General features: G+C 37.1%; 2 protein-coding genes across 2 annotated transcripts; both read right to left on the reverse strand.

The window, feature by feature from the left end:
• Nucleotides 1–3202: 3202 nt before the first annotated feature.
• LOC130045404 (olfactory receptor 4C15-like) lies at nucleotides 3203–4138 on the reverse strand. Its single transcript, XM_056138261.1, has one exon. The coding sequence runs from the start codon at nucleotides 4136–4138 to the stop codon at nucleotides 3203–3205; it is 936 nt and encodes a 311-aa protein (XP_055994236.1).
• A 5805-nt stretch (nucleotides 4139–9943) lies between these two features.
• Nucleotides 9944–10855, reverse strand: LOC130015788 (olfactory receptor 4C15-like). Its single transcript, XM_056106558.1, has one exon. It carries the CDS (start codon nucleotides 10853–10855, stop codon nucleotides 9944–9946), a length of 912 nt encoding a protein of 303 aa, XP_055962533.1.
• Between the last annotated feature and the right edge of the window lie 1135 nt (nucleotides 10856–11990).

The raw sequence follows: 11990 nt of genomic DNA on the forward strand, positions 1-11990 counted from the left end.
TATTGCATTTCACACTCACACACACACACACACACACACACACACACATATATATATAATTTTTGCTTTTTGGGTCACACCCAGTGTTGCTCAGGAGTTCTTCTTAGCTCTGCACTCAGGAATTATTCCTGATTTCTGGGAACCATATGGGATGCTTGGGATAGAACCCAGGTCAGCCACACGCAATGCAAATGCCCTATCTGCTGTATTATCACTCCACCCCCCATCAGCTTTATTTTTTTTTTAAATTTTTATTAGTGAAACACCATGAGGCACAGTGGTAGACATACAAATCTTTTGTGCTTGGGTTTCAATCAAAGCCAAGAATTTCAGACTTAGTTTCAGTTCTATTAAGAGTTTGCTTCTATTTGCCTTTTGTTCTCTCTCTCCTTTTGGGTGTTGTGGTTTGCAAAAGAGGCATTGAGTGGCAGTCATGTTTCGTCTATATTCTCTCCCTTTGCTTGTTCAGAATATACACATTAGCAAGACTGACATTTTTCTTTCTCTTTCTTACTTCACTTGCATTGACAACCTCCAGTACCATTCAAGTTTGATTTTATCATTTCTTATAGTTAAGTAGCATTCATTTTGTGTATTCATTACAATATATACACATTTTTATCAATATATCCGTGGTGGGGGACTTGGATTGATTCCAGGTTTTATTTATCATAAATAGAACTCAAGGAATATTAGTCTTTGAGTGTATGTATGCATAATGGTTTTGTAATATCTTTACAGAAAGCTAAGAATGAGCTCAGTGGATTATACTGAAATTCTATTTTTTTAATTTTTATTAGTGAAACACCATGAGGTACAGTTGTAGATTTAAAACTTTTTGTGCTTCGGTTTCAATTATACAATGATAAAACACACATACCTCCACCCATGCCCATTTTCCACCACCACGGGTCCCAGTATCCCTCCCAACCCCCATCCCCCCATCTCACCCTGCCTCTCTGGCAGGGCATTCCCTTTTGTTCTCTCTCTCCTTTTGGGTGTTGTGGTTTGCAAAAGAGGCTTTGAGTGGCAGTCATGTTTGGTCTATATTCTACTTTCAGCATGCTTCTACCATCCTGGGAGGATCCTCCCAACATCCTTTATTTGGTGCTCCCTTCTCTATCTGAGCTCCTTTTCCCCTAGAATGTGTGGCAGGCCTCCAAGCTATGGAGCAAAACTCCTGGTACTAATATCGGCCACTCTTGGATGTTAGTCTCCTATTTTGTTACTTTATGTTCCCCAGATGAATGCATTCTTTCCATGTATGCCATGTCAAGTAGAAATTTTAATTGTAATTTATCCCTCTCTACTCATAATATATTAATTTGATACTGTAACACAAATCTAAAAAAAAGTGTTATAGGCTTTATTATTGTCATTGTTTTAATAGGGAGTTTAGAATAAAAATGTTTAGATATGTATATGTTGTTCAAACAATGATGATGTCAATATATTCTCCTTATTTAAATGCAAGATGCCAACTCTCTATTTTAAATAGAGGAACGAAAATCCACTTTGTATGTTTGGAAGACTATAATTCTGATGGTGTTTTCCTCTTTACACTTACCTGGTGTAAATCATAGGGTTCGGTGAGGGTTGCCTAAGAATAAAATACATAGCTACTTTTACATTTTTAGAATAAATGCATCTGAATACACATCAAAAAAGAACAAGATGAGCAAAAATGTGTGGGGTGATTTTGGAAAGGATTCACACTACTTCCTTCTCCATTAAGCTTACTGACAGTATGAAAGGTGAATTATTATATAGAAAAAGCATTATTATGGAACCTGGAGGTCACACCCAAAAACTGTCTCTGGATGCCATATACGCACCTTAATGACCATGATCCAGAGACACACAAAAGCATCTTTGAACTAAGCAGCTCTCTGCAGAGATTTCTACAAACACTAATTATCTGGAATTTTGGAGTTCCAGGAGCATGCAGCGGCACTTGTGGCCATGCAACAACTTATGCTATTCATAACAAGCAATACAAGAAAGAGTATGGGGAAGATTGTCTGCCATAGAGGCTGAGGGGAGGGGTAGGGTGGGGGGATACTGTTGTTCTTGGTGGTGGAAGATGTGCATTGGTGCAGGTTTCGGTGATCAGTCATTGTATGACTGAAACTCAAATAGGAAAGTTTTGTAACTATATCAAGGTGGATAAAAAAACTAATAATAATAATAAAAATGATAAAATAAAATTAACATATGGAATGAAAAAAAGAGTAATGTGGAGTTCATGCCTAATTCAGTCAGCTTAATGAATGACTGAATAAATAGCAGTACTCTGACATTCACTGTCACTGTCACTGTCACTGTCACTGTCCTCCTGTTCTTGGATTTAATCGAATGGGCCCAGTAACAATTTGAGACTTGTTACTGTGTTTGGAATATAAAATAAATCACAGGTAGCTTGCCAGGCTTTGCTGTGTGGGTGAGATACTCATGGTAGCTTGCCAGGCTCTCCGAGAGGGGACTCTGACATTTAAAAAAAATTTAAAAAAAAAAACATGATGAGAAAATTTGCCATGCTGTAGACCCTATAAATTCACCATGTTTAGATCTTGTAATAAATGACCTAAATGTTATGCAAGAATATTTCAACAAAGCTTTCTCATCACACACATGAAAGGGCGCTTTGGACGGTAATGAGTTCAAAAGAAGGAACTGCCTTAAAAAATGGATTATTTTACATTCTTAGTCTAAAATCACACCAAATAGGAGATACAATCTGACTCTGAATATTTTTGTGTGACAGAAATTTGCAGCTGAACACATCGAAAATAATGAATATATAGATAGATACAAATATCTCTATGTATAAATTAAACTCATTCATGCTGCAATAAAGCTTATCATTTATAGCTAACACAGAACTTGCACAACTAAAATGTACTGCAAAAAAATTGGAATGTGGTGCCTGACAAGAAATATTTTCTGTCTCAGAAGTCTAATGTTGCTTTCTGACTACAGTAAAAAGTATAATTGGCGTTTCAAAAAATATTTTATGCCTTAAAATGAATCAGGATCTTTTTCATAAATATTAAATCTATTAATTTCTTTTAAATACAGTGTGAATTTTTTGGGGGGTGGCAGAAACATACATGAGAGTGCTGAGGATTTAATCCTCACTTTGTGCTCAGAAACCACTCTGATGTAATAAAGTTACATTTAATTTTTTTCAAACATTAAGGCTTTATTTTTCAACAGAAACAATCATTAACCTACTGCACAGTTTGCTAATGGCATTTTTCACCTCCTTATTTCTGAAAGCATAAATCAAAGGATTGAGTAAGGGAGTTAGGATAGTGAAGAATATCTCCACAATTTTGTCAAAGGAATAAGAAACTGGAGGCCGTGCATACTCAAATATACATGGAATAAAGAACAAAACCACAACAGCAACATGAGATCCACAGGTGGAGAGGGCTTTCCTCTGTCCTTCAGCACTGTGGTTTCTCAGGGAGAATAAGATGACACTATAGGACACAAGCAACATGAAGAAGATTAGGATGCAGAAGAATCCACTGTTGGCCACTATCATAAGGCCAAAGGCATAAGTATCAGTGCAGGCAAGCTCCAATAAGGGGTACAATTCACAAATAAAGTGATCAATAACATTTGGACCACAGAAAGGAAGTTGTAAAGTAAAGATAAGCTGTATAATGGCATGCAGAAAGCCCCCTGCCCAGGCCACTCCAATCAGAATGCCACAGAGCCTTGAGTTCATGATAGAAGTGTAGTGCAAGGGTTTGCAGATGGCCACATACCTGTCATAGGCCATAGCTGTGAGGACAATCACCTCTGCTCCAGAAAATAAGTGTCCAGTAAAGACCTGCATCATACAACCTCCATAGGAGATGGTTTTCTTCTCATAGAGACAGTCTACAATCATTTTAGGAGCAATAACTGAGGTGAGGCATGCATCCAGTAATGATAGAAAAACCAGGAAGAAGTACATTGGGGAGCCCACAAGGGCTGGATTGCTGATGATGGCTGCCACAATCAGCAGGTTGCCACAGATAGTTGCAATGTAGACTAACAGAAATATAACAAATGCAATTTTCTGAATATCTGGATTCTGTGAAATTCCCAGGAGGACAAACTCAGTGACAAAGCTTTGATTTTGCATGATTTTCCAGAAAACACTCAGAGCTGTCACACTGACCATCACAACCTGCAATAAAAATGAAAATGTTACATCAGATGAATTTATCATCATAGGCACTCACAAGTTTGTGCATCCATGTGGTATTTTCTATTCTGTGCTTCTTTCATTTCTGAAATAAGAAAAACTGGATGGTCTTAAAAATAGTAGTGTAAGATTGGGGAAAATTCACTTATTTAATCATGAAATAGTGCTAGATAGAGAGCTCCTTTAGGGGAACAAACCCATGCGTTGCAGGATTGGGAACCCAATTTATTTCAGTTGCCAGCCTGACTTACTTCTTCATGGTTCCCTAAAGTAAGTTGTTAAAAGAGATTTCGAAGCCATATCTTAGTTCTGTGGAATCAGGACATCAATATACTTCTATGTTGGGCATCACCTTGTAATAATAGACATACAGATGTGAGATGTCACTGATCAGAACAATTTCTTATCCACAAAGGGAAAAAGATGTCAGCTGCACTTTAAAATCACAGCTCGTCCACAGTAATTCCTGGATTAGTCTGAAATTATTTTAATTAATTAATTAATTAATTAAGCTTAATTAGTCAGTCCATATTGAAGGGAACCTCTATTAATAACGTTGAGTTCTATACATATACAAAGCACATTATAAAACAGGTGAGAACTCGTAGTCCAGCCAGAAGCTATACACTAACTTAAGCCGTAGGCCAGTCGTCCCTCTTTGAGCTCCAAGGCTATTACATAAAGTGCAGTCCAAAGGCTATAGGTCTGCTGGGATCCACACAACCCAAAGAAGCTTAAGGTCTATTCTTTAGCCACACACTACTTCCTTACTCCTGCATATTCTCAAGGGGACAAGTGGGACATTTGTACTGTACTTGCACTGGAGTCGTTTGACAGACTCCAACCATTCCACACTAACATTAGCTTTAGCTTGACACTAGCCTCAATCACCTATTCCCATGAAAAACGAACAAAGGTTACCATGGTAGTATTACCATTGAGTGCTTAATGTCTTATTGAATCATAGACAATAGAAATAAAATTTTACTTTTCCACATTACTGAAGGTTTTAAAGATTATAGTTCAAGCTAAAACTGAATAATCCTGAAGCAGAAAAGTTATGTTTTTAGTACAATTATTCATAACTTAGTGATAAACTTAAGATTCTACTAAACTTAAGGTCTTCATTATAATATGCATAGCTTTTAGTCCTAAATTGCAGTTTGAAATTTTTCCTTTAAATACAAAAGACTTATTATGACTCTTACCGTAACTCAGCTTATTGAAATGTCTGGGGCTGGCAATCTCTTATTTTCTGTAGATAAACGTATATTCAGAGACTGGCTATGAAGTGAAGTTTGTTCCCAACTTATCTTTCTACATTTCAGAGACAGATGAAGAGCATTTCTAGGTGATGATGCAGAAAATGACTCCTATTGCTTCTGCACCACTGTATTGAACATAATTTGGGGAAGTGGGGAATAGGAAATCAAAGTTTTCTCCTTCACTGATTTCCCACTGGAATTAAAGGATGTTTCCCTGAGACATCAGGAATCAATAGAATTGACTCTTAGTTCTCCCCAGAGTTGGGAATTCCCCACCTGTATGAGTTTCAAAGACTTTTAATTCTAATTTGGTTTTCTCAAGTGTTTGCAAAATATTTTGTCCCTGATCAATTATATTATTTTTATCATGTTTTTTATGCATCTATGTTTCTGTATAGAGATACTTTCATTATCTTCAGGAATAGAAATTAGAAATACAGAGATTTAAGATATTTTTTTCTGTGTGTGATAAACTATGAAACTTTTATGCACTTATAAAAATGTCATAGCAGATTTCTTTGATAAATTCCAGCATCAATATGTAATTTAAAAATATTGATATTAGTGTGCTAAACCGTGTTTATTAAAGTATAGTGAAAGTTATAAGGTAATGATACAGAATGATCTCTCTCATTTGTGTGGCATAAGCAAACATAGATGGTAAAGTAGCAACAAAAGCCAAAAGCTAAGAGAACTGGAAGTTGGTGCACAGAATTGAGCATGTGTGTTAAGAGACTGCAAGATGGGAGGAGACTTTGGGAAGTTTGGAGAGGAAAATGTGAGGCTATAGTGAGGCTGTGGTGTTGGAATGAGGTAGACATAAAACTGCCATTTACAGTATTATAAATAATAGTACCTCAATATATATATAAAAAAATTTAAAACAAACTGAATGTACATACATCTGAAGATTTATCTTTTGGGTAATCAGTTGGCTTGAGAGTCTGTTTTTATCCAGTCCAAGATAGTTGTGCTTAATGTACCTTTACAGTATAGATGAAATTGAAGTAACTTGATGCCTCCCATATTTGATAGTTTAATATAAATTTTACAAATTTTAAATTTTTGTCTCTGAAGACTAAGTAGGACTGAGAGTAAAGCAACAGCTCCCAGTGGCGTATTTATATGCCAAAAGTAGTAACAACAAGTCTCACAATGGAGATGTCACTGGTGCCTGCTCGTACAAATCGATGAACAATGGGAGGACAGTGCTATACAGTGCTATGTCTTCGAGGAATGTCATGGGAGTTTACTAGACAGTCACGGAATCTGATTAGTGCTTTGGATAGGACAGTCATTTAAGTCATATTAATGTGGGGATGGAGCGATAGCACAGAGGATAGGGCATTTACTATCGAACATTTACTATCGAACAACCCGAGTTTGACTTCCAGCATCCCATATGGTCCCCAGAATGCCACTACGAGAAATTCCTGAGTACAGAGCCAGCAGTAGGCCCTGTGAATTTCCAGGTGTGACCCAAACAACAAAAATAAAAAATCATACAAATTTTTAATATTTATGAAGGAGGCTTATATTTACAAGTCCTGTATCTTCCATAATTAATTTAATACTAATTAATTGTTTTAACTAAATAAATATTTCTCCTCTTTTTGCTCAGTTTTTATAGGCATGCAGTTTATTTGACATAATCATGAAGCGATCTGAGTTTCTATTTCTATCTCTTCTACAATTTTGTTACTTTAATGTGCTGCTTGGTTTATGTAACATACTGGTTTATGTGACACCATTCTTGAAATCTACTACAATTTTTTGAAAACTTGAATCTACTTCAATTACATTAAAAATTGATACTTAAAAGATATACTCCATGTTGATTCCTGTGTTATTTCAATAGCCAATATTTGTTAGAAATCAAAAGTATTATGAAACGCGTTGTATGAGAAAAATCATGGTATGGTAGAGAAGATGGAGTCAACTTGTAGAACAGGAACCAAGCACTGCCTAAGACCAGTTACACAATAAGAGACACAATAACACTATCTAACACTAACCCTAACACTGTCCTCCCATTGTTCATTGATTTGATTGAGCAGGCCCTGTAATGTCTCCATTGTGAGACTTGTTACTGTGTTTCCATATCGAATAAGGCTTTGTTGTGGGAGTAAGATACTCTGGGTACCTTTCCCAGCTCTCGAGAGGGGCTGAAGAATCCAACTGAGGATGGCCAGATTGGCGGCATGCTAGGCAAACACCTTACCCGCTGTGTTGCACAATAAAGGTACACAATTTGTTGAGATTAGGCAGAATTACAAACAGGGGCCCCTCTGCTAAATGACAGAGATCATGAAACCTGGAATGACAGTCCAACCTGGGAATAGAGAAGAGTTAGGTAGTTAAGTATTTCCTTAGTGTTAAAAATGCTCAAAGTCAATCCTTCTATTCCCTGTACATCCCACTGCAAAATCGAACCAGCCATCTTTGTAGAGACAACATGGAAACTGAAGGAGAATTATCAGAGCTTCTGATTTGGAGCAAATCAAGAATCAACTCATGTACTTGCAGGTATTTCACAATCATCTGCCTGAGATCAGAGCTATGTAGAAGTGCAGATTGTTATCAGAATGGCTCAAGAGTGGAGAAATTCCAAAACTGCTCTCTTCCCATTATTTGTTTGCAGCATCTAAGTCAGAGATATCATACAAGTGTCAGTGAGAGAAGAAAATACAGAGAGAAGCAGAAAATTAAAAATACACAGCTACTCTGATGTAAAGCAAGTGTGAAACAACCATAACATCTTTGCATTCATAGACCAAACACATATTCCAATACAAGAGAACGCCGGACAATGACCAGGTCTCTTCAGATTCTGGAACGCTAGACTGCTTATTTCCAAAATCACATTTCTCCATGAAACAGTAGGGAGTAAGGGTACAAAGACACCATCAGAGATACTGAGTCAGCTTTCAATGACTGAGCACTCTTCAATTCACCAGTACAGTAAGACCCAGCAGGTACTCCAATACCACAACTGTGGTCCTAAACCTGTACCATTAGGTGGCAGCACTGGAAAGCAAGTCCTCCAGGTTCCAGCAGATTCAGAAAACCTATAATTCTACATCCCAGCAATGCAAGGGTCAGGTACCCATCCCTCCACCAGTGCCGATTCTCCATCACTGATGATCCCAGTATCCCTCCCACCCCAGCCCCAACACAATCCCACCCCACCCATCCTCTGTGCCAGAGCATTCTCTTTTGATCTCTCTCTCTCTCTCTCCTTTTGGAGGTAGTGGATTTCAACAAAGGTATTGAGTGGCCATCTTGTTCGATCTATAGTCTACTTTCAGCACACATCTCCAATTCAGAGCGGACCCTCGAACTACACTTTACTTGGTGTTCCCTTTTCTATCTGAGCTGCCTTTTATCCAGCATGTGGAGCCAGTTTCCAAGCTGTGGAGCAAACCTCTTGGTACTTATCTCTACTATTCTTGGGTGTTAGTCACCAATTCTGTTACATTATATTTCACAGATGAGTGCAATCTTTCAAAATTGTCTCTTTCTTTCTGACTCATTTAATTTAGAATGATACTTTCCATGTTGGTCCACTTATATCCAAAGTTCATGACTTGGTCTTTCCTAACAACTGCATAGTATTCCATTGGGTAGATGCACCAGTATTTCTTTAAGCAGTCTTCTGTCATTGGACAGTAGGGATTTTTCCAGATTCTGGCTGTCGTAAACAGTGCTGCAGTGAACCTACAAGTGCAGATGTCAGACTGAAATACAAGCAACAAAATATGTAAATCTGTAACTGTACCTCCTGGTGATTCAATAATAAAAAATTCTGAGAATTTTTCCCAGCAATAGTCTTGTGTGGCAGGAATCTGCAAAAGAGTTCTGCATACAGCTGAGTGTGGACTACCATAATGAGATTTATATAGCACTCACAAAATTTAGCAACAAGACAACTTTGAGAGAGTGGGAATAGAAGAACAGATCTCTCATATGTGGAAGCAAAAATAATGAAATTTAAAAAATGATCAATGATAACAGAACTAATAAATCAGTTCCACCTGCAGGACTATGTGGCAAGGGGGCATGTAGGGAGGAATAAAAGAAGAAACTGAGAGTAGACTAGAAATAAAATAGGCTATCCACATTGTATTTCTTAAGATTTCCATGCCAGTATTATAAATATTTACTAAAATATCACAAAATAAATATATGAATAGCAGGAACGGGTATTTATATTTTATTATTATTAATATTTTATTTTAGGTAAGAATGAAAATTATTTCTTTATTTGATTATAATGATAATGGTTGTTTATTTGGATATCTAAGAAAATCAAAGCCTGAGAATAGATTCTCTCAATCTCTTTTCGTAATTATTGAATTAAGATGCCTTGCTTAAAATAATATTTCCATTTAAAGTTTCCTTTCAATACGTTTTACTCTTTTACATGTAACTTATTTTTTCAAGCTTTAAGACTATATTTTTCCACAGAAAACATCATTCATTTATTCCAGAGTTTCCTCACGGCATTTATCACCTCTTTATATCTGAAAGCATAAATCAAAGGATTGAGTAAAGGAGTTAGCACTGTATAGAACATCTCCACTAGTTTATCAAAGGAGAAAGAAGTTGGAGGCCGTGCATATTCAAATATACAAGGGACAAAGGACAAAATCACAACTGTAATGTGAGATCCACAGGTGGAGAGGGCTTTCCTCTGTCCTTCAGTGCTGTGATTTCTCAGGGAGAACAGGATGACCCCATAGGACACAAGCAACATAGCGAAGATCAGGATGCAGAAGAATCCACTGTTGGCCACCACAAAAAGGTCAAAGATGTGCGAATCAGTGCAGGCAAGCTTCAGTAATGGGAACAAGTCACACATAAAGTGATCAATGATATTGGGGCCACAGAAAGGAAGTTGAAAAGTAAATAGAATTTGTATAATGGAATGCAGAAAGCCCCCTGCCCAGGCCACTCCAATCAGAATGCCACAGAGCCTTGAGTTCATGATGGTAGTATAGTGCAAGAGTTTGCAGATGGCCACATACCGGTCAAAAGCCATGGCTGTCAGGACAACCACCTCTGCCCCTGAAATGAAGTGTGCAGCAAAGATCTGTGTCATGCAGCCTCCAAAGGAGATGGTTTTCTTCTCATAGAGACAGTCTATAATCATTTTGGGGGCACTAACAGAAGTGCCACATGCCTCCAAAAAGCACAGATAAGCCAGGAAGAAGTACATTGGGGAGTTCAGAAGTGCTGGGCTGTTGAGGATGGTGACCACGATCAGCAGATTGCCACTGACTGTTGCAATGTAGAGGAGCAGAAATATAATTAACCCGATTTTCTGAATTTGTGGATTCTGTGAAAGTCCCAGGAAGACAAACTCAGTTACAAAGCTTTGGTTTTGCATGATTTCCCAGGAAACACTTTCAGGGCTACAATGATGAGCATTAAAATCTGTAATTATAAAAATTAAAAGGTCACATCAGGCAAGTTTATTACCATAGGCATATTCAACTTTTTTCAATTTGTATGGTCTTTTGCCTTTTATTCTTCATCACTGATGTCACAGTAGAATTTTGTTACAGGTGATAGTATGAGAGCAGGGGCAATATTTACTAAGTAATGAAACAGTGCAGGATTAGACAGAACTTCTGTAGAGTTACAAACTCACATGTGATTTGGTGAGGAGGTAATTTTATCTCAGTTGTCAGTCTGGATCATCTGGTCATAGTTCCCTACAGTAAGTTGTAAAAAGGAATTCTGAAGCAATATTTTAGCTCTGAGGAATCAAAGACAGCAATTGATGGGCACAACCTTCTAACAACAGATAGCAGAAGCATGATATCTCTGATCAGGAGATGCCTTATCTAGAAAGGGGAAAGGTTTCAGAGGCTCCTAAATCACAGACAACCCCCATTTTCTTAATCAGATTATTAATGTATAATTCATATTTTTCATTAACTAAAAGTTCATATTAAGAGGATAGGGTGTATTAATTGTCAAATCTAGCCATAGAATTATTTTAAGTAGTTGAAACTAACACACCTGTATAATATAAAATATCATGCTATGATTTTAAAAGTGGTAAGCACTCCACAAGAAATACTGCCCTGACTCCAGACCTAACCATCCATTATACTCTCTTTGACATCCATTATGACTATGTATATTCCTAGGGGAAGTAACTAATAATGTTTACACTTGTCCCAAAAGATGTTTGAACTTCCCTGTCTTGAAAATGTAGCTTTTTAACATGAGTTATTGCTTTAAAGTTGAATTTGCATGTGCTATTGTATTCATATCAGTCACATTAAACCAGTCATATTCAGAGGAATAGTCTATTTCCCAAAATGTGTTCCATAAATCTGTTGTATCAAGAACTAGAAATCATTACTTACATTAACAAAGTCTTTTTTATTTTCATATCTAGCTAGAGTAAATACGTTACTTGACCATCTGAATACTGTACCTGTCCTTTTATAGCACTGCACTGCGCTGTCCTCCCATTGTTCATCGATTTGCTTGTGGAGGCCCAGTAACAC

Source organism: Sorex fumeus, unplaced genomic scaffold, assembly GCF_029834395.1.
Source record: "Sorex fumeus unplaced genomic scaffold, SorFum_2.1 ptg000007l, whole genome shotgun sequence".
Lineage (NCBI taxonomy): Eukaryota > Metazoa > Chordata > Mammalia > Eulipotyphla > Soricidae > Sorex > Sorex fumeus.

Coding starts and splice junctions, on each gene's coding strand:
- LOC130015788 (XM_056106558.1), bottom strand. CDS start 10,855: ATGCAAAACCAAAGCTTTGTAACTGAGTTTGTCTTCCTGGGACTTTCA.
- LOC130045404 (XM_056138261.1), bottom strand. CDS start 4,138: ATGCAAAATCAAAGCTTTGTCACTGAGTTTGTCCTCCTGGGAATTTCA.